Genomic DNA, 24,597 nt, shown 5'->3' with positions numbered 1-24,597 from the left:
GGGTAAAGAAATGGTAATACGAAAGAAGGAGAATTGGGAGATGAGTAGGAGGATGAAAACGAGAACAAGCATGGGTCGCCGGTATAGCTAAGATGGTAGCGCGTTTTCCTACTGATCCCGGGCTGCGCTCGGGCGTATGTTTGATTCTCCCTTGAGCTGGTTATCTGGTTGGATTTTCCGGTCGTTTTACAAATATAAGATGAATGTCAGGTAATGCTATGGAATTTCCTCGGTCTCCTCTCGTAAAATACCATCTACCTATTATCAGTTTAATCGACGCTAAATAACTTAGTAGTCGATACTGCTTTGTTAAATAACCGACTTACAAACAAGAATATAAGAGGAGAAAGGAAAACAGGGGGATGATAAATGCAGCAAAAATAAGAAGGAAGAGGGATAGAGAAATGAGGAAAACGAAAAAGGAGAAGAAAAACACCAAAAAGTAGATTCAAAACAGGATGGGAAGAACAAGGATATGAAAAATGAGCAATGGGTTGATGACGGCAATAAAAATGAGGAAGAGAAATAGATAAATGGGTGGATAAAGAAAACACAAAAATGAGGAGGAGAAGTAGAAACTAAGATATTAGGACAAGGATAAGAAAGGAAATGGAGAGACGAGTATGTGGATGGGAAGTAGAACAAAGAGGAGAAGAACATAGACAAGGAAGGAAAGAAATAGAAAGAGGAAGAAGATAAATAAAACAGGATAAAGTAGTAGGTAGTGGGGAGGAGGGGAAATGATAGAAACAGGAGGAGGATATTCCCTACCTCATACACTAACAAACTTATGTTTTTCTGTATGCGACCATGAAACTTTTGACAGATATGTGTGCAGAAATATGAATTTAATACTTTAAAAAAATTGGAAGAATCCGATGGTATTTGTAATTTTTATTCATGTTTATATGCCTTAAAATTCCGCAAAAACTAAATTTTTACAAACTTTTTCTTTGGGTCGAAAATCGAAACCAGTGATAGATACCGGTGTAGACACGCGTATTAAACACTTTATGAAAGAATTAGCACAATCGGTTAGAATGTATAGATTTTATTAACGTTTATACAATTCGCATTTTAGCTCGAGAAACGAAAGATTACACAAATAAGTTGAAAAGTAGGGTGATGAATAGGAGGGTCGAGAGGAAAAGAAAGATGAGAATGAGGAACTGGAAGGTAAGGAGAGAAAGAAAGATGAGCAACAGGAAAAAAGAATAGGATTAACTGGAGAATAATGAGGAAGAAGAAAAATAGGATAAGGAACTGAAGGATGAAGAGGAAAAGAAGGATGAGAAGGACCAGGAATAATAAGATGAAGAACTGGAGGTTGAAGAAGAAAAGAAATGTGAGGAGCAGAAAGAAGAATATGATGGAGAAGGAAAGAAAGATGAGGAGGAGAAAAAAGAAGAATAAGATGAGGAACTGGAGGGTGAAGAGGTAAAGAAAGATGCGTAGGAGCAGAAATAAGAATAAGTTGAACTGGAGAATGGAGAGGAAAAGTAAGATGATGAACAAAAAAAAGAATAGGATATTCAACTAGAGGATGAAGAGGGAAAGAAAGAGGATCAGAAAGAAAAATAATATGAGAAACTGTAGGAACAAGAGGAAAGGAAATATAAGGAGCAGGAAAGAATAATATGAGCAACAGGAGGATAAAGAGAAAATAAAAATGAGGAGGAGCAGAAATAAAGAAAGATAAGTAACTAGAGGATGAAGAGGAAAAAGAGATGAGGAATAGAAAGAAGAATAATTGAACTGGAGGATGAAGAGGAAAAGAATGTTGAGGAAGAGCAGAAAGTAGAATCGGATGAGGAAGTGGAGGATGAGGAGGAGCAGAAAGAAAAATAAGTCGAGAAAGTGGAGGATGAAAAGGAATAGAAAGATGAGGAAGAGCAAAAATAAGAATTGGATAAGGAACTGGAGGATGAAGATGGAAAGAAAGATAAGAAGCAGGAAGATTAAAAGTATGAGAAACAGGGTGATGAAAAGCAAAATAAAGATGAGTAGGAAATAATGTTATGAGGAACTGGAGGATGAAGAGGGAAGGAAAAATGAGGAGGAGCAGAGAAAATTATAAATTAAGGAGCTGGAGGATGACGAGGAAAGTAAAGATGAGCAGAAAGAAGAATATGATGAAGAGCTGGAGGAAAGGAGAGGTGGAGATAGATGGGGAATAGAAGTAAGAATATTATGAGTAACTGGACGATTAAGAGGAAATAGATGAGGGCCAGGAAGAAGAATAAGTTGAGGAACTGAGGATAAAGAGGAAAAGAAAAATGACGAGCAGAAAGAAGAATAGAACGAGGAGCTGGACGATGAAGAGAAAAAGAAAGACGAGGCAAAAGCAGAATATGATAAATCACTGGAGGATGTAGAGGAAAAGAAAGATGCGGAGTTGAAGATAAAGTAGAATAGAATGGGGGGACTGATGAACGAAGAGGAAAACGAAAGGATGGTAGATACTTTAGAGTATGGTGAAGAGTAAGACGGTGACGGTGAGTAGGAGAAAAGAATGATCGATTTTACCTAATTTTGTCCGACTTCTGCACTTATTATAGGACGAACACTACATAAGTATTATATAGTCTATATTGTTTTAATAATGCCTGAATTTATAAGTGCTGAGAATGAAATTCATCTGCAAAAAGTATTTGAAAACTTAATGCAGGTTTATATTGGATAGTTGTAAACATGTCTATATTCCAGTGTTTTTTCCAATTGTGAAAGCAATAATAATTTTTAAAATATATCATTCAGAAACCTTGGAATTTTGTAGAAATGTAGATTTAAAAAAAGTGTTTGAACTACGGTCAAGTATGGATGAAAATAACGTTGGTGGGAATCTCACCGTATGTTAATTTAGCAGGATAAAAAATAAAAGTAGAAGTCTTGAAATAAACCTTTAATAAACATAAAAATAGAAAACTAATATCTGTGCTGGATTGAAAGCCTGAGTAATTTCTCGCTGGTTTCCTAGCAACTATTTCGAGATCTCACGCGTCTAAATAAAGCAATATGAATACATCGACTCTTGAGGTTTAATTATAATCGTCTAACTTTGTAAAGCATTTCTAGGACACAATAGAATGCCTATAAAGTAAGTCAATAGAATATCCACAATGATACTTAATATATTGAAATGTATTTACTTGTGTCCTAGCAACGAACGACAAGTGAAGTTATATAAAGCGATATGAAATTGGGTCTGAATCCAGTTTTGATTATTAACGACGTAATTTGCTTATAGACGACTCTTTGATGGGGAATACGGAAGTGAGTACACAGGTTAAGAGACTGTGAACAGTTGTACACAGAATGTTCATGCATATATACATATATGCGTTCCTTTATGAGAGCGTAACTGTTATGTTATTCAGAAGCATAAAAGCTGTGAACAGAGGATATTAAGATGGTGTTTTGTAGCAAGAATAGTAAGCCTACATGAAATATAACGTCTCAAATGAGAAATAAAGGTATATTAACGAAAAGTAACATTAGTTTTTAACTCTTGAGTTCAAACCATCATCTCTGCAGATACACATCGGATTGAAATTAAAACGTGTTCTATAAAGCCCAAATCTTTTGTACGATACAGACCAGCCGCAGAAATGATGAACAGCGAATAAAAATGTGCTTTATGAAGAGACCATTGATTGCCTATTGTTGAATGAAAAGTGAGGGTAAAGCTATTAGAAGAATGGAATCAACATTCCATATTGATCTATAATAGATATCCCCTGATGGAAATGAAAACATCACGTCGAATCAATGGGACATGTGTATTATAATTCCATCAAATGATGCAGTGCATACAAAGGAAAAGATGGAAGAAAAGGAGTGAGAGACTACATTGAGAACGTAACGGACCACCATGCTTACAATTAACTAGAAAGACGCATGATGATACCAAGGATAATAGATTTGAGTCTGATAGACATTATGGTTGCAAGCGTTGCGCGTTGTGATTCTGGTGTTACTCTTAATCTATCTCTAGCTATATGTTGTTAAATTTCAGGTGATAGTAATAGTGGCGGTGCAGTAATGATGATGATGATGATAATAATAATAATAATAATAATAATAATAATAATAATAATAATACATTCTTACTTTAAAATCTAGGACAAAATCATACTCAACCCACTACAGTATATACTAGGGTTTCCAACTTTTCTTTGGCCGATCAATATTTCTTTCTCGTTTTGGAGTTCTATCTCAGGCGATTCGAACTGTTTTTATATTCTAGTTTTGAAATCAGATTATACGTACTTATGGTCCCAGGAGTTATTTCCAAGAGCCCCTGATATCCTCATTGCTTTGCTAGTTCGTTCATATGTTTATTTTGTGTAAATTTCGGCTAAGGGACATGAAGGTAATGGAGAAAGTTACACAACGCAGAACTGCACGCACTGTATTCTTCACCTGACATAGTTAGGAACATTAAATCCAGACGCTTGAGATGGGCAGGGTATGTAGCACGTATGAGCGAAGCTAGAAATGTAGATAGAATGTTAGTTGGGAGGCTGGAGGGAAAAAGAGCTTTGGGGAGGCCGAGACGTAGATGGGAGAATAATATCAAAATGGATTTGAGGGAGGTGGGATATGATGTTAGAGACTGGATTAATCTTGCTCAGGATAGGGATCGATGGCGGACTTACGTGAGGGCGGCAATGAACCTCTGGGTTCCTTAGAAGCTATAAGTAAGTAAATATCCATAGGAAGTTAAGAATATACCCACATAATTAAAGACATTGGCTTTTTCTGTTATTTTATGGTCTGTTTCTAGTTTTAAACTTGCTGGAAATAATAATAATAATGATAATAATAATATGGTCGCATTCTTCGACCACTTACGTCTACACTCGTGATGATTTTTAATCTAACACTAGGCGTTCTTAGTAGCAAATTCACCTGTCATATGGCCAACATAACCTAGAACATCGCTTACTATAACACAACCACAAAGGACATAAATCTCCATTGGTCTATTGAGAATCCAATCCAATCATGGTTTGCTATATTACAGTCAGAAATGTTGTCACTACAGCTTCCACAGAGAACATTAATCAACAGTTTTTTTTTTTTTTTTTTTTTTTTTTTTTTTTTGCTATGAAATGTTTATACACATCGATTCAAGTTAAATTTTGGTTTTAAAACATCTAAATGTAGATGAGAAAGTTTGTGTAATTATTTTTGTATGAAATACAAAATTAATTGACATTATTATATCTTAATATTATATCAAACGTTCTTATTTTTCACAGCTGTCTTAGGGAATTTCTAACACTTTAGGAGAAGCCACTGCAAATCCATTCCGTCACTGTCTTGAAGTCGGAGGATAACCCGAATTGTCCACAAGGTTGTTGTTTAGGATCGTTCTCTATCGTAACTCCTGCAATATTCCATTCTGCGCTTACAGTCGAATCCAACAGCTTTACTTCCGGAAGGACCATCAGTGTAGTTCTGAACAGATTGAAGCGGACGCCCACGCATTCCCATATTCTGCAATGCGACGGCGCGTAGCGTGTGGTCCGTGTACCTATGTTCATATCAGAAACATACACGTTTTCGTTATATTAAGTCTTAAACATTAATTACATTATTTTTTTAACTTCACTTTGTTATACATTATACTGTATATTGCTAAAGGAATGTATAATATTTAATATATACTGTGCTCCAACCACAAGAACACGTCTGAACAACACTAGGGGAGAGACGAACATCATACTATGCTACTACTCACTAAGAATGCAGCAGTCAGGTAGCTACTAAATCGCAATAAGAGGGCAATGTTTTCAATTTTGGTTTAGTTCAGAGGCTCGTCTTATCGCTAGCCAATCACAAATCTTGTGTCCACCTGCGAATGATAGATTCCCTTGCACGCTATTCCGCTGTCGTACCCATTCTCCTTTTTGGAGCTCTGTATAAGGTAGGCCTACCGGTAGCTAAAATTTATTGTATGGAAATTTTGTTAGAAAAAACTGTAGAATGCTTATCTTCAAAGGGAAGAAATCCTTACCCAAAATATACCCAAGCAACAAACAACGCAGTATGAACAATTTTATCTGCAATACCTTGAATATTTATCATCATCTACGCATGACCTTGATATTCTTAATAAAATGAGTACATTTATAAAAACCGTAAGCACTATAAATTGAATTGTGATACAATCACTAGTTCAGATAAAAAATTATAAAAGCCTTGACTCTACCAGTTCTCTCTTCGAATGCAAGCCATGGATAATTAGAACACCAGACTTTACTTATGGCTTTTAAAGAACCCGGAGGTTCATTGCCGCCCTCACATAAGCCCGCCATCGGTCCCTATCCTGTCCAAGATTAATCCACTCTCTATCATCATATCCCACCTTCCTCAAATCCTCCATTTTAATATGATCCTTCCATCTACGTCTGGCCTCCCCAAAGGTCTTTTTTCCCTTCGGAATCCCAACTAACACTCTATTATGCATTTCTGGATTCGCCCATACGTGCTACATGCCCTACCCATCTCAAATGCCTAGACTTAATGTTCCTAATTATGTCAGGTGAAGAATACAACGTGTGCAGTTCTGCGTTGTCTAACTTTCTCCATTCTCCTGTAACTTCATCCCTCTTTTAGCCCCAAATATTTTCCTAACAACCTTATTCTCAAACACCCTTAATCTCTCTTCCTGTCTCAAAGTGAGAGTCCAAGTTTCACAACCATACATAACAACCGGTAATATAACTATTTTATAAATTCTAACTTTCAGATTTTTGACAGCAGTCTAGATGATAAAAGTTTCTCAACCGAATAATAACAGGCATTTCCCATATTTATTCTGCGTTTAATTTCCTCTCGAGTATCATTTATATTTGTTACTGTTGCTCCAAGATATTTGAATTTTTCCACCTGTTCGAAAGATAAATTTCCAATTTTTATATTTCCATTTCGTACAATATTCTCGTCACGAGACATAATCATATACTTTGTCTTTTCGGGATTTACATCCAAACGTGTCTCTTTACTTGCTTCAAGTAAAATTCCCGTGTTTTTCCTAATATTTCTTGGTATTTCTCCTAACATATTCACGTCATTCGCATAGACAAGCAGCTGATATAACCCGTTCAATTCCAAACCTCTGTTATCCTGAACTTTCCTAATGGCATATTTTGGAGCTAAATTAAAAAAAGGAAAGGTGATAGTGCTATATGATAGTAATATATGTTAATCTTGCTTATTTAAGATAGGCTAAGTGTTTAACAACTATAAAAGAAGATCCGGCATTGCCACAGACTTGGGAAAATTTGACTGCTTTTTCTCTTATATTTACTTTCAGTGCTGTTATTATTATTATTATTATTATTATTATTATTATTATTATTATTATTATTATTATTATTATTATTATTATTATTATTATTACAACTACTAATAGTATAGTGTTATTGTTGTTACGTCAATCTTTTGTTATATCATTAATGCTGATTAAATCAATGAGATTTTGTGGAAAAGTTAAATACGTAGTATAAATGTGAACCGCGCTTGTGTGTAGGCTATCTTGTGTCTCGTATCCCACTCGATTTAATTGCTCTGGTTATTACTTATGCGCGATGAACGCTATTTGTCACTCACTTAATTGCAGTTTGCATGTTAACCTAGGAGACATAGAGAAATGAGGTACAATTATTCAGTTTGTTGTTGCCATTGTAACTGAGACTCCAGTCATGTAGCATTCAGTTAGCTTCTCTGTAATGAACAAGAATTCGTTTTTCTACATATCCCATGATAATTTTAATAGATACAATAAAGCCCATGGTCCATGTCATAGATTTCTGGTACACGGTAAAGCTTTCTGTTGACAGGATTCTGGAAAAATTACTGACCATTCTATAACTTAAAATTTTCTGCACTGTAGGCAAGATCTTTAAAAATCCTGAGGGGGTGCAAGGATGTGTGATATTGGAACAAAAAAGTAGTACATACGGATTCCAGGGTCCTCGATATTTGATGCTTACTCACTCCCCAAGCTCAGCGACATGTGCTCTTATATTCTCCTCGCACACTTACCTAGAAATTGGTCTCCGTTTCTACGGTACCTATCGTCCGTCCTAGGAATCTGTGCATTAACTTCGCGCATATGGGGGCAGAGTCTAACTGTGCCGGAGTGTATTGCGGGCAGCATCAGCTCGAGTCCGCTAAGGGGTAAGATGATCGTGATAGAAGGTAGAGTTCAGATAAAAATTATCCCCTCATGCAAGCTATTGCTCGCTTCGTTCAAGCAATACCTCCCCCACCAATGCAGTCATTGGCCCTATCCCTCCCACATACCACTTGCGCAGAGGTCTTGTTCGTCTTTCTACTCCACAGATTCCTGGAACGAACCATAGTAGCTTTTGTTTCTAAAACCTGTTTGGCGGGGGAAATATTTACAAACAGTTTAAAAATCGATACAAGTTCACCTTACCTGTGTCACAAGAGATGTTGTTCAAAATGTCTTCCTCCTGCTTCAACACATTTTTGACATCTTCGCAGATTTTTCTCAAATACTCGAATATTCGCTTCTTGCGAAATGTTCGAAATGTCTTGTCGGATATTTTCTTTCAGTCTTTGCATAACTACAAAGACTCGCTGCAGTATGCTATATTATTTATTTATTTTATTATTTATTTAGCTAGCTAGTTAGTGAGTATAAATTAAAATTATAGAACAAAAATGTTTCTAGCCACTACCGTAAGAGCCAGGCTCGTGTACGGTGTGGTCTCAGCCAATAATATAACATAAAATTTACAAGGACAGTTTACTAAATATAGTAATTAGCTTAATGCAAACCGATAAATAACACACAAGAGTAAAAAGAAAAAAAGAGAAAAAGACACATTTAATATAAATTGACAATTGGACAGAAGCCAGTGATATTCAATAAAAACATGAATTTAGTCGACAGAAATAAAAAGGTAAAAAACACACACATTTGTTAATATTATATATCATGAATAATTTTATAAATTTATTTTTTAAAAGATTCAATTTTAAAATATTTCAAATTTGGAAAATGGTTTGTAATTTTATTATAAAGTCTTGGGTCGAAACTAGCAGTACTATTATCAAACATTTAGAGGAAACACAATAATTTGTACTACACTACACACGAATGAGTAATCCCTTCATTGTTGTCATACAATCAGAAGAAAAAGCACAATAGCTTGCATTGCATTACGCACAAATGAGTTATTCCTTCAGTAGCTCGCATCAGACTTATGTGAGTTTATGCATGCGTACGACAGGCGCATTGTGGGAGCAAAGTTTCTGTATATAGAGATATATAGAAATTTCTTTAAAATCTCAGGAAAGGAACGAAATTGAATTAATAGTATGTGTTAGGTATCTTAGATAGGTACAATAGGCACAATGAAGCTGACGTAACTCGCTTACATGTGTAATGTCGTAATATGGACAGTAATTCTCCCCAAACTGCCGTTTTTCTCTGTAATTATTCTAAATAAAATCTGCTGGGCACGTGCATTGTAAAAAACATACATTACAAAGCGTTGTGCTGTTTAATAATTTGATTTGATTTTTATTTGGTTAATGAATGCCGCTCATTTTCTCTGTTGATTAGCGTCGTACCTCAATTAGTTCGTTTTTTTTTTCCTGTTTAAGCACGCAACGAGTAACACATTTGCTTTGTAGAGTACAGATAACGTTGTGTGTGTGTGTGTGTGTGTGTGTGTGTGTGTGTGTGGAAAGCATCGTACTCACGTCAAATGAAAAGTTCATTGAGAGCAGTGGTTAGAATGTGGCGACACATTTACGGGAGATTCGCTGTGGGCTTTATAGGCCTATACTTGGGCGACCTGACCTACATTCTTATCTCATGAGCTACAGTATTCATAATTATAATCATTGGATCTAGACCAGAGGTTTATAAACTGTGAATATTTAAAAAAAAACATTATTTTCTCTTTGAATTCATGTCTGTACTTTGTTTATTTAATGAACTTTGTAAACGAACATGAAACATATATAACTTAATAATAATAGTAAACTGCCCCCCCCCATTGAGGGTAGCCCCTACGGACTCAGTATATCCTCAAAAAATTATTATACATATGTAAACATAGATATTACATTTTAAAGAAGCGAAACAAAGAATAGGGCGTGAAAAATTACAATTTCTATTAATGTGGCACCATGTGATTAATTAGGATTTGGCAGGATTTTTTTTAACATAATTATCACAATGTCATCCCTCAGAGATGTTGGTAGAGCAAACTGCCGTCGAAATTCTTCGAAAAAAGCTGGTATAGTCCCTCGAGCACCTATGAGCAAGCCGAATACCTCAACGTGAATTAAGGCATATTTCAGCTTGAAATAGTTGACTGTAGGCTCATAGATCGACTTCTTCTCAAGGTGGACCTCGACTGACTGATGACATTCTACTTCAAAACGTATCGTGGGGCTCACAATGATGCCCTGTTTAGTGTCAGCATTGTACGCTAAAATATCTACTCATCTCGTTGACCCATTTTCAGCTAGACAGGAGATTTCTTCTTCTACTACTGGGTGTTCAGTTCAAAGTGTGTCATGGTTCGCTGTATGCCGTCATATGGCTAGTCGATGAGCCTAGAGAATTCAATCTTCCTACACTTCCGCAGAGGTGTATTATCTATGAGTAAGAGAAGTTGCATAGCGAGTACGGCGTTCATTCTGAAGAGTACTTACTGATATGTACGGCAACGCCGGTAGTGGCAGGAATGTGAACTGTTTCAAAACATGTACTGAGATGGGTTTTTTTTCTTACTGTCAGGATATGGGGAGAGGGTTAAGACGATTTCTTACGTATTTCTTGACATTAACATGGACGGTCAACATGGACACGGAGCATTTTATTTGTGTTGTGGAATGTTGCCATACGCAACCGATAACAAGTACCCTGCGTACGACTTGGCCGCGCAAAACACAGTTCGAAAGAGGTAGCACACAGACCGTACAGACCGCCATCTGTTGCTACGACGTTCAAGTTATACCGTACACGTTCTCAAGTTCAGATTGAACGCCTTGATTAATAGGCAACTTCTCTGACATAAAATCTGAAACTCGCTTCAAATCGCTGACTCACAACAGTGACGTCATGACACACTTTGAAATGAACACCCAGTATATGTGTTTGCATTAAATATTAGAGTGGTGATTTTTTGTGAAGACACGATCCCAATAAAAAGTGTATTGTTGTTTTGTTGCAGAATAAAACATGTCATCAGTGAAGGTCGCAGTCCGGGTTCGGCCCTTCAACAACCGCGAGATCTCGCGGGATTGCAAATGCATCATCGAGATGGGCGGCAGCACCACCTGTGAGTACAGCATACAAATACATTGTTGTGGTTTTCTTATAATCAGGGTTAGGACTTTTGGGGGAAATTTCTATAGGAAAAAAAGAGGGGAAAAGATGCTAGAATAAGACAAAAAGAGGGAAAATAAAGTGCTGTTTCACTAAACTATTTAGGATGCTCTTTCTACTATTTCATTTGAAATCAACTCATTCGGAAAACAATACGTATACTATATAGTAGCGCCTACCAAAAGCCTCCTTAAATGATGTTTCACTCCTGTCTTTATACTTATGTTAAACCCCTTATGTTAATACAGAGACCAAATGCCTGCGAAAAGTTAAATTTTTACTGCAAACACAATCTGTCTATCTTTCAAACTGGGTTATATAACAATTTGTCTGTTATGAAACTTATTGAAAATTTACGTATTGTGTAGGAAAAAAATCAATTACTCCAGAATGTATGTATATAGGGATTTTTAATTCTTTGATCCTACAGAATTCTCTGTTATGGTTATTATTTGTTAATGACGGAGAAAGAAAGGAGAAAGATTCAATCCGGTGCCGTGGATTGAGCCTGAGGGTAGCTCAGTGGTAGAGCAACCAGTGCATAGAACTGGGGGTCCTGGGTTCGATCCCTGGCGCCGGAGCGAATTTTTCTGCGTCATTAACAAATACACCAGAATTTTGACTTAGAACAATGAATTTTGGACTGGAGTGAGATATTATCTCCAGTCATTCTTCCACATATCAATAATCTGCGACTTCACGTCCACACTCACTGAATTTCGAGCTATTTTCATTTTTTTTCAAGCAGCTGATTACTAAAAATGGAAGGAATAAGCTGATTGACTAATTTTACCAACTCCTAATGTTATGTTGTAAATGACAGTGGCGGTCCCGGGACTATTTGCCGCGAATTTCAAGCTCAAGAGAATTTTAGAAAATGAAAATTTTTCGTAAAGGAAAAAAAAATCTGGATTACAATGCCTGCACGAACTGTCACAATTTTTTTAAACAAAAAGCAATAAATGCACAAGAAGTCTTTCAGATATGTGTAACTGTATCCCAAGATTCACTGACCTAAGTCAACTCATTCTGGAGTAATTAATTTTTTTCCTATAAAATGTAATTTTTCAGTAAGTTTCATAACACAAATGTTTATACAATCCACAGTTTGGATGATAGACAGGTTGAGTTTGCAGTAAAAACTTCACTTTTCACAGGTATTTGGTCCCTGTTTAAACATTAGGGAGTTTCACAGAAGTATAAGGCCAGGAGTAAAACATCATTTATGTAGAGGTGTCATTAAACTTTTAGTAGGGGCTGTAGCCTATATTCAGTATTCAGTAGGTTACACAGTACCAGTATCATTCATTAGAGGTAACGTGCATCGTATAAGAGTTTAATCAGTTTCGATAAAATTCTGCCTATAGACTATTCCTGAGCCATTTTCCAGCATCTTTTTTCAATTCTCGTCTAGATACAACATTTCATAAGCTAGTTTATTTCAGTGAGATCTAATTTATACTACAAAAACAAAAAATACGCACCTAAAATTCCTAACCCTGCTTATAACTCACTTTTTATAAGTTACATATTACGGAAAATTTATTCATCATGTGTTTATCGTTGTTAATTTATACTTGAAATTGTACGGAGATTATTACAATGACCATGTGAAGTGGACATAAAAACGGAGAAGAAAAACTTCAAAGCCAAGATTGTGTAAAAAGCCATTCTGTACAAATTTATACAATAGTGCTAAGAAATTAATAAGAGTTTGCTAATAACATTAGTTTTATTTCAAATGCATACTTTAAAATTGTAATCATTGTGTAATTTTCAGACAGTTTTCTTGGAAACGAAAGTCAGTTAATTCAAAATTTAAAATAGAATCGTTGAAGCCAATTTTAAGCAAATCGCTATGTTTCAACTTTTTTCGGAAAATTTCTAATAAATATTTTACATTATTTGAGTCAAATTTTCTATTATTTAATTTGTGTTTGCTTTCTGGATGAATTTACTTGTAAAAATTATATATTTGTTGAATATTTCAAAAAAGAGTGGTACACATAAATGAATAAACAGATAGAAGCAAATCACAAATAAAAACTACTTTTTTCAGTTTTAAGGTGCAATAGGGTAAGGGTTGGTCATATTGTGATATGAGTTATATTGTGATAGTTCTTTTTGAGAATTTATTACAATTTTAGTGAGCGAGAGGAAGATCGGTTTTTTTCGCGTCAACGTATTAAGGGAATGTTCGTTGACAAGTTTCTGCACAAAACCAGTCCTTCTCTCGCTCAGTAAAATTGCAATGAAGGGTCTAGGACGTTTCGTCACAAATGTTTCGTAAAAGTGAAGTTTCGTTCTCTATAATTGGTCATGTAGACTGTTCGTCCCAACGTCAATTACGTCACCGTTTTTGGTCACATATCAACTTTTCATCACAGTACAGGTTTGGAATATTTCATCAAAAATTAAGACATAGTATTAGTGAAGGGCTCTTGTAATTTGAATATACAGATATTTAGAAATTGCTTAGAACATTGTGCCCAATGGTCCTCAAAAATCCCAATATGTTATCTTCATTTTTATAATCGTTATATTTTCCATCTAATTCTTAATATTATTTTATCAAAATCACGGTATTTCTTCTTTTTCTTGCGTGTATATTTTCTCTCCTACTTTTTCGTATTTTTCTCTGAATTTGTTCCTTTTTGGGAAGTTTCATTGCCGCCTCACTGTATACCCTCCAAAGATGGCACTGTATGATTTGAGCTGGAGTTTCTGCCGATGTACTTGCAACTGCCTTCATCAAATTCATACACACCGCTACTTGAACTCTTCCCCAGTCAGGGCCATGAGAATGTTCAATAGGTTGTTTAACAATGAACTTCCTATCGAGAGTAGATACCAGCGTTGATTTACATTCTTCACTTTGGTCACGAAGCCATACGATGCCCCCTTTTTTCGTGTATATTAATCCTCTGCATATGAATTTCATGCCCGCACGTTTGGTTGAAATGAATCTAATATCACTCTTAATTTCCAAATATTACTAAAATTTTTAGCAAGTAACCATGGAAACGTAGTTATTTTTACTCTACTTAAATAGCAAAGCCAATTGGAGTGGAAACTAACAGAAAGTCAACGTGTGACAAAACTTCCGGTGACAAAAGTGTAATCTGTGACAGATCTTCGGGTGACGAAAATGTAATGTGTGACGAATCGTCTGTGAGACGAGTCATTCGTGACAAATGATCTGGATCCCGTAATAAATTCTCAAAAAGAACTATCACAATATTACTTTATCACAATTTACCAACCTTTACCCTATATGGAGATGCCATTTTCTGTGAAAATCGAGATCCTTTTTTGAACTGTCACAATATTTTCTCTAGAATTTATGTGACAGCGTAAACAGAGAAATTTAATCGGTTGAGATACTTCTATTGGTTGCCGGCTACTCTCTCATGACAGTAACTGAAGCGATGAAATAGGGAAGGAGCTCTGTGTACTAGAGCTAGTAGAACAAGCACAGAAGTGGAGAGATACCGGTAGTGTCCAAAATGATCGAGAATGTGAGGCTAGTTTAAGTGGAAACCAAATAATGAAATAGGCAACAGTTATAGGTCTGGACTTCGTTGAAGAAGCACCTTATTTTAATCTAAAAGTCTATACAGCAAAATCCTTCCATCATGTTGACCTCGGATTTTTAGGCTCGAATAGGATAGGTTGCAACAATTTTATGTAAAAATCCCTAAATGTATGCAACAAGAGAAACTTTCAAGTGATGATATTGCCTAAAACTAAGAGATGCATTAAAGAACGTGTGTTTCAGCGAACGCTAAACGAGCCTAAAAGTCCGAGGTCTAGTTATTATGATAATATGTGATTTCATTTCTTAAGTAACAAATGAAAACATGTTTGTCCTTTTTTCTGTCTCAAACTGAAAGCAGACATGGTGGGTGACACTCCTTTGATGTGAGGTCGCCAAGAGAAGGCTTATTTGAATTTTAATTTTAGGAAAATAACTTTGTCGCTAGCTTGTCTGACAGCAGACATCTCTTTTGCAATTAAAATGTTGTGAATATAGTTGTTGAATTGATATTTAATATAAGAATTCTGCAAATTGCTTATAACTATTCATGTATAAAAATTAAATTCATATTTAAATGCACATTTATTTGTCATCTTGATGATAAACATAACCTACTTGAATGTAATAACGGCCATACAGTCGATTTGAGCTGCAGTCGTTCTCAATCTAAGGAAAAAGGTTCATTGTACTCCTCGAAAACATGTTGTTAGTTTTCCCTGGCTTCTTGCTAGTGTTCTGAGTCGTAAATTTAGATAGGCCGGGGTTCGACCCTAGACAAATCTTTTTATATGTTGAGTGACTATAATTTAAACAGATATAAGGTATAAAATTTATATATACAATAAAACAATGGGAATAATCAACAAAATATGAAGCCTACCCTAGTACATCGACACACAAGAATACGTTTGTATGAAACCTTAGTCAGACCTGTATTATGTTACGGAAGTGAAGTATGGACAATGAGAAGTACGGATATTAGCAGAATAACGGCCTGTGAAATGAAATTTGTGAGAGCAACACTAGGATATAATCGCTTGGACTGCAAAAGAAATGAGGATATCATACAAGAACTTCAATTACAACCAGTCTCACAAATTATAAACAAGTACCAGCTGCAGTGGAAAAACTATGTCCAACGAACGAATCGTAATAGACTTTCAAAAGCCATGGTTCAGGGGGAGAGATTCCCGAGAATGACTCACTGAGACCGCAACAGGCCTTGGGCCTTATACTTATTTGGATGATATGTTGAGTAGTTTGTAATATCGAGCACTTGACAACTAAGGCATGTCTCCTTAATTGGTTTTTGCTTAATGTCCATTGTTAATTTTTGCTATTAGTTCTTGTTCATCGGCCGATATGGTACACATAGCTCGGGACCAGTGACATTAAAAATCGACACATTTTCAGTTATCTCTATCAGATAATTATTATCCCTATAGCGACTCGAGAAACTCACTGTTATATTAGCAGAGATCATTATCGGTTTGGTATTTATTCCCAAGAGTAGTGTTGAAGTCTGGTTACAGAATTATTTGTCTTTATTCACCAATAGAATATCCGTCATCCTCGGCCGGGATTGAATACGCGTTCTTGGGATCCAGAATTAGGCACGATAACTACTAGGCTGCCGAGGACGACTAATCCAATATAAAACATTCAGAAGACATATTTTCTTTGAGTGCTCCGTTTCCTGTGCTATTGCCATTACACTGTTGCTAATTTAAGTCAATTGTGGAGGTTACAAACAAAACCGGACATTTCCACCGAAAACAAAAAATTTTTTTTTTCATTGCGTTTTTTGTATCAAAAACGGACATTTCTAACACTTTGTATGTGGTTTAATTACTAATCCATTAAAAATGAGTCATTTACACTTGTACGTACAAGAGTGATAATATCTATTGCTAATTGAAATTATTGTGAAAGTGTTGTAGGATTCATTTGTCCATGATACAGTAGAATGAAAGTGAAAGATATTTAGGGAGATAGGCTATTCTATTCATATTTTTATTTTTATGCGATGTGCAGCCATGTAATTGAGCTAAATGTTTTTTAATTGAACTTATTATAAAAGTGTTACGGTACGGGTGATTATGTAGTAAGCACCGGCCAGGCCGTCATCTTCCCAAATAGAGGTCCTGAGCACATATTTTTTTTCCGTTAGAGCGCAAAGGGACTCGCAATATGCTAGTCATAAGAAAATGTTCAAAATTTAATTAAAATACTCGTATATGTATATATTTGGTAATGTAAGCCTATGTGCTCTGGACTCCTATTGCTGGAAGATTGCCTGGCCGATGCTTACTACATAATTACCATGCAGTGTTATATTCGTTACTCCATGATACAGTTGATGTAAGTGACCTGCATGTTTTACTGTTATAAATGTCAAATAGCTTTTTTTTTTCGATCAAAAATGAACATTTCCCTCACATTTTCAAACAAAACCGGACATTTACAAAAGTTTTTTGTCTATAAAATGCACAGAAAATAACTAAAATCATGATTATTGACACTATTAGAACAACGGTCGTAACAAGCACGGCTCATAAAATTATCGTTCACTTTGGGGTAAAGTGAAGGCTCGATACAGTTTTTTCTACGTCCTGAAAAAAAATAATATTTTGGAAGTGACCGGTTTTGTTCGCAGCCTCCACAGTTAATTCTTTTTTCTCTAACTGGATAGTGTAAATATAAATTAATGCAGATGATGCTAAATGAAGACTTACAATTGCTAGCTGTCTAGAATTTTTCGTTGAATGTTTATGAATTTGTTCTGAAGAGTAGCCTTAATTCAAATCCTATTTACGAAACATGTTGAAATAAAAGGTTGTACTTTGAAACTTTAAACATGGGCACTAATAACTGTGCCAACGAAGTGGAACTGTGGTTCTTCTGAAGCATTCTCATTATGTCTATAGCTCAGGTGTGCGCGTACTTCTGCCGCTTCCTCATAATTAATTTGCTTGGTTGTGTAGACAGTAGCACAATTAACGTAATGTCACTTGCTTACTTTAGAACTTAATTTAACATATCGCTTTTTCCAAGCATTGTTTTTGTAAATAGATTGAAAGTTTCAAACCACTTAGAAAATCTACAGCGTAACTCTGGTTATACGAACCATCGCCTCGCCAAAATTAATATAAGTTAGTATCTAATTTTAGCGTACTAGTTTTTTCTTCTGAAGTATTACTTCCATTACTTAATGAATTCGCTTGTGACTATTTATTCGAATTGTATGCAGTGTAGGTTAGAAATATTTCGTCATTATTGGAATTAAAAGTTAAATATTGACTTTAGTTGCTGTGATAGTAACTTATATGTAGACGTTATTGTCTATAATACTTCACATTACAAAATGCAGTAACATTATCCTAGAGTTAACAATTTGGTTGTGAGTCTTATAATATTTTTGTTTAAACTAGATAAGTGGTGACGAATCACAGGATTAGTCAGGGGAATTCCTCTCGCAGGAACTTGAAAATACCCTTCTCCAGAGAATTTCAGGTTAATGAAAATTATTTTACTTCAATTTCAAGACATTAATACAAGTGAATGCAAGAAATTGAATAAAAAATTAACAAAGTCTTGTTTTAGTCATACTAGTGCATTCACCAGCTTAAACAATGCGTCCACTGATAGGGATCTCTCCATTTTACAAATTTATTGTATATAAACATACGGTACGCTAAACATGCTATTTTACTTATAGTTAGTTTTAACTTCCAGCACTAGTAATGAAATATTCTGTCCTGAGCAAAGCATGGGGTATCTGTCAAGGAGGTTGTTTTGTAATAAACTCATATAACTCACTATGAAATATTTTAAATCACTCTCTCGACAACGAACATATTACCAACAACAAAATTCATAGTCATTGATTTTATCACTCCTTAGCAATCAGCACATTACCAAAAACAGGCCTACAATTGATCGATTTTGTGACTAATAACAATCTCCAAATATACCAAGGGGAAATGCTGAGAAGGATACTAGGCTTATCACGGAGGGACAGAGTTCCAAACAGAGTGCTCCAAAAGATGTCAACAATTGAAGATCCAGCACTGCAAGCCACTAACACCAAATGGAAGTGGGGAGGCCATGTTGCAAGACTTAGAGACGGAAGATGGACGCAGAAAGTCACACTGAGCGTATTCCGAATCTCACCGGTGAGCAATCCGATGGCATCACGGTGTTCCGAATTCCATCGATGACGTCATTGATGCTCCACCGGTGTCGCACCGGTGCCATCAACTTGCAGAGGTGGTGGCAGTCTCCATCAGTGAATCTGATTGGTTCTTGTATAGGGCGGGAATTAGCAGACGAATAACATCGTGCACTGTTGTGTCATGGCGGTGTGTTCTGCTTTAGTTCTGCTGTATTGTTTGTAATGAGCACAACGTAAAGACAATATGTTAATGACTTATGAGCGAACATGTCAACGGACCAGTTATTACTATTGGTTCAAGAAATAAATTGTTTATGCTATCTTTTCTTTGAACGAGATGGGAGTACGAAAATTTCGCAAAATTTTGCTAGCGTAGCACAGACAACAACTTGTACAGTCGCCATGACAGTCATCGATCCTTCCAGCAGTTTTGTTCCTTATTTCGCTGCAACGTGACGTCATTGATGCCACCGGACCGGTGAGATTCGGAATACGCTGACTATGAGCGAATTCCGAATCTCAGCGCTGAGCAATCTGATGACATCACGGTATTCCGAATTTCAACGATGACGTCACTGATGCTCCACTGGTGTCGCACCGGTTCCATCAGCTTGCAGAGGTGGTGGCAGTCTCTATCAGCCGCCATCAGTGAATCTGATTGTTTCTTGTATAGAGCGGGAATTAGCAGACGATGACATCGTGCACTGTTGTATCATGGCGGTGTGTTCTGCTTTGGTTCTGCTGTATTGTTTGTAATGAGCACAACGTGAAACCAGTGTTAATGGCTTATGAGCAAACATGTCAACGGACCAGTTATTAATATTGATTCAAGAAATAAATTGTTTATGTTCTCTTTTCTTTGAACGAGATGGCAGTACGGAAATTTCTCAAAATCTTGCTAGCGTAGCACAGACAACAACTTATACAGCCGCCATGATAGCCATCGAACCTTCCAGCAGTTTTGTTCCTATTTCGCTGCAGCGTGACGTCATTGTTGTCCACCGGTCCGGTGAGATTCGGAATACGCTGTATGGAACCCCGCATTGGCAAGAGATCACGCGGAAGACCAAAAACAAAATGGGCCGACCTTTTCAGAGAACGTCTAGGAAGCCGTTGGTCAAGCAGAGAAAGTAATATAAACGACTGAAAAACCTATGAAGACAAGTGAATAGTGACTAAAATCAGTGCGACAGAAATAAGTTAAGCGAACAATATCAAAATAGTGCAGAATGTGAACCAAGTAAACAATTCCAAACATGCAAACATCTCTTACGTGGAGTAGCTCACCAAGTAGAGCCCTTCCTCTATAGGAGGAGGCCTTTGCCCTCAACGTGGCATTTTTAGGCTAATAATTTCATTTCATTTCATCTGTTTCAAAGAAGAGTAAGATTTATGCAGTAGCCTACTGCACATATTCATTCGGATTAGGATTATTTTACATAGGGCTACTTAAGTTTGCGATGCGAGCCTCATTATATTTCGAAGGAACCCCTATTGAGGATGTTTCATGACCATTAAGAATTCATGCCCCACTGGTTTTGTATCCGTGAATCTCGGTTGTAATACGGTAGTAAACATGCTGAGCACTAGGCCTCCGAGATTATCTTTATTTCGATAGTCTATTGGAGATGCAAAACAATACAAGCAAATGGACGTATTTGCTCGAGTTAGGACCCTAGGGCCGTATGTCATCGCTCCACGCTCGGGATCTAATTATCCGCTTCTCTCATTATCTTGTCATGTGCACCAGATGTCAGAAGTGACGCTGCGTTTAAATGGATACTGCACTGTTATCAAGATGGTTGCTAGAGCTGGCAGATTCAGTTATTCCAGATGTAGGTTATCGATATCTCGAAGCTTACGAGTTGACATGCAATTCCACGTTTTACGCTATTGTCAGTGCATTACATTTCTGAACCGTCAACCCATTCACGTGTTTACATTTACAAATGCATTTCATTGTGACGTTAGTACGCAGTTGTATTGATTATTTTTCTAATTGTACACGACACACCTTATTACCTTCATACGCATTAGCATTAATTTGTAATCCGTGAAGCTCATATTTGTATGCAAAACGTATGTTTAATTTAACATTTCATAACACGTACAAAAGCGATGTTCTTTGACCCTGATCGACGATTTTACATGTATTTGATTTTGCATATAAATTAATATTTTGATAGAGGATTATATTCTGTTGTTTCCCAATTTCTGCAAGAACAAGTATACTGGTGCTGATCTTGTCTTTCTTTAAAAGCTCACATTTATTTACATGACCCGTGCCTTCTCAATGTTTTTCACATGTTTTCGAAAGATAAATAATTTGTAATGTTAAAATTATATTCCTGTCTGTTAATTGTAAGTCCTACGGAAAGTTCAAATAAATAAGAAGTTAAAATTCATTTTTAGCATTGTACAAAGTAGGCATATGTCGTAATCGCATACTAGGCCCTGTATGACTTTATAGGAGGTATAAAACTAAAAGATGTGCCAGAATTACTAATCTAACCATTTTCTGCGTCGTAGGCATAATGAAATTACAGTGGCGTCTTGATACTCAAGTCATAAGAGCGAAAGATCAGTCCCTAACATCGCTGCAAAGATTTTGAAGATATGCAGGATAGTTAAAACGTACGAATTGGGTTAAAGTGTTAGATATTCGATGGCGAAAAATATACGCACAATGCATTGATTGGGCTGAAGTGCTTAATAGACCTAAGTAACGAGTTAAATTCTAGAATAGCTTGTTAATTGGCCTATAGTTATTTATCTTGTTTTTATACAAACTTTTTGTTTGGAAATCAAGTATGCTAGATCTCCAGACTAGCCGGCCCGGGTTCAATTCCCGGCGAGGTCAGAAATTTTCGTGTAAAATTTCTACCTCGGGACTAGGAGAGGTGGCGGTGCACAACTTCTAATCACTAGATTGTGCAGCAATATGCGTGGGTTAAATCTCAAATCTCTCCGCAGTGTACTGTATATGAAGAGAAGCATGTGTCACTGTTGGTAGTGATTTGTCCGTTTGACGGGGACGTTAAACCTGGCAGCCCCCTTGGAGCTATTCGACGACAGGAGTAGGCTAAGTGCCGGCACTGGGTTTTCCCTTTTCCCATCTCCATTCTTATTCACTCCGTACACTACACTTACATGAACACTTGCACATACACTCGCTCTAGTACACGATATAACTCTCCACAGATAGATACATATCATGCATAGCGTGGCCTGCCGAAGTGAATTTGAAAATGGGTCATAGTCTGCCATCTATCTGCAATATGCGGAACCCGAATCACGCAATAGAGTGGGTAGGCATTGGACACACACACAGAGATTAGGCCTATATTAAATAAATTACGTTGTCTTCCTAGTATGTTAACATATTTTCTAATTTTTCAAGATTAACTTCAACATTTTATTATAATTATTATACACAACCTAACATGCCCGTTTATTTAATTTCATACGGTGAGGAGCTTCCTATGTCTGTTTGCAACTGTAATGAAAGTGATAGTTTATTATAGAACATCAGTGAAATAATTGCAAACGAAACAGGAAAACTACCAGACAACATAATCTACCAAAAACTCCACTCGGATATGCCTGGTCTTCAGCCCTGTTCTCCGACGTGGAACGAAAACCTCTAATGATGCGTCAGCTATGGTTTGTTTGATGAAGGCAACGTTCGAATCCTCATTGTTCTTTAGTGATCATCTCAGCCTGCGCGGCTGCTCCAGTATCTAAACAAGTCGACCCGTATTGTATTCGTGTTAAAGCATAGTAACCTCTGTACTAATATAGCGACCTCGTATTCTATTGATTTTCCCCCGTAAGTGCAAGTGCCCTGCCACTCTTTGTCTACATTAAAGTTTGACATCAGTTGCAACTCTTAACACGATAGCTGCTGTTGTGATTAACCTTAACCATCACAACATTGGACCTGAAATACTCGTATTTATGTTTATGCTTAGAAGACTCTTTAAAGTACTATAAATGTTTCCATCATCTTGTTATTTTATTGGGTGGAATGAATCAAAAGCAGTATGAGCCAGAAATAGGCAATTTGCGGTTCATACTTTAGTTAAGTTTGTTGTGTGACTATTTCCAGTTGGAACTAGTGGAAATAGTTTAAGCTGTAACCAACAAGTTAGAACTGAATTTTCCGATACATACCTTAAAAAAGTGAATAAAACCCAGTATTAACTAGTTTATTGTTAATTCTCTGACCGGCTTAAAACTCAGTCTTCTGTAATAGTTGAAGAGCTATTATACAAATCAAAATAAATACACTTTTAACTTATTTTGAGCTAAATATGTCATCAACTTCTTAGAAACGAATTCCACCACGTGGGAACTATATTTTTCAAAAGAAGTTAATTTCACAGCTCCGCGGCGTATTCAAGATGTGTGTTTTGGCCATACCGCTTTAAATCCTTCCTTTCGTTTGATGCAAAACAAATTAATTCCTTCTTCAATGTTTTTGGAGCTTGTACGTGCGCTTATTATTATTATTATTATTATTATTATTATTATTATTATTATTATTATTATTATTATTGTTATTATTATTATTATTATTATTATTATTATTTTATTCTTCATATTGTTATATGAGTTAAATATAGTCTATAGTAATTGAAGTTTGAATAACGAAATATTTAAATTAATTACTTTACTAATTGGAGCTACTCTCGCTGATCAAGTTTATTAGTCTGAACATCCTTCAGTATGTAAAAATGCTGATCAGTTTGACTATAATTATGTGTGTGTATTCCGCCTTTGCTTATCATACAAGGCGGAATACACACACATAATTATAGTCAAATTGTGACAGCTTATCGGTATATCTTCAACATGAAATGCTGATCAAGTTAATGTGGGTATTGATAATAAAAGCAATAGGCCTAATATCATTGAAGATGACACTGTGACAGTTGAAGTATAGCTCGCGCAAGGAAGATTTTATCTCCTCTTTTTCTTCGGTATTTTTGTTTCATTAAAATTAAGGAGTATGTACGTGAATATTTTTGAAAAATCTTTTTTGTTTTCTTTTTTTTGTATTAAAATATTACGCAGTTTTTTCTGAACTCAGTGATATATAGTTTATTTATTTATTTGTGATTTAAATGAACATGTTCTAACACAATACAGGTCAGTTAAGACTCTCACTTTTATCTTTAAATTAAATTTTCCCAAAAGTTGAAATTTTTCCACACATATTATTTCATAACTCCACAACCATTAGAGATAGAATGCTGAAATTTTGCACACTTATTTCACATCCATTTATGCAAAAAGTAGACTACAATAATGCCCAGATTAAAAAAAAAATTAGGTCGCAAAACATTACGTAAATTTTAATATATTTTATATAGGACACATAAACAATTAATTATGTTAAAATTAACAACTCTACTTGTCTGAGAGTAGTCTACCTTTTAGAAATAAATGTTTATTGCATGCAGTTAAAAAATTAAAGATGTCAGAGAAACCCTAACA

The 24,597-nt window shown here is 35.9% G+C and overlaps 1 protein-coding gene across 19 annotated transcripts in view; it reads left to right on the top strand.

Moving 5' to 3' along the window:
• Positions 1-24,597, top strand: part of unc-104 (kinesin family member unc-104) — a 439,225-nt gene that overhangs the window by 182,840 nt on the left and 231,788 nt on the right. For all 19 annotated transcript variants that reach the window (XM_069849498.1, XM_069849500.1, XM_069849510.1 and 16 more), the window contains one exon: positions 11,232-11,339. In XM_069849498.1, the coding sequence (XP_069705599.1) occupies positions 11,240-11,339 (100 nt within the window). In that variant the 5' untranslated portion in view covers positions 11,232-11,239. The remainder of the gene's footprint in view (positions 1-11,231; positions 11,340-24,597) is intronic.

This window comes from Periplaneta americana, chromosome 16 (genome assembly GCF_040183065.1).
Source record: "Periplaneta americana isolate PAMFEO1 chromosome 16, P.americana_PAMFEO1_priV1, whole genome shotgun sequence".
Lineage (NCBI taxonomy): Eukaryota > Metazoa > Arthropoda > Insecta > Blattodea > Blattidae > Periplaneta > Periplaneta americana.
This window is presented reverse-complemented; position numbering and strand designations above follow the sequence as displayed.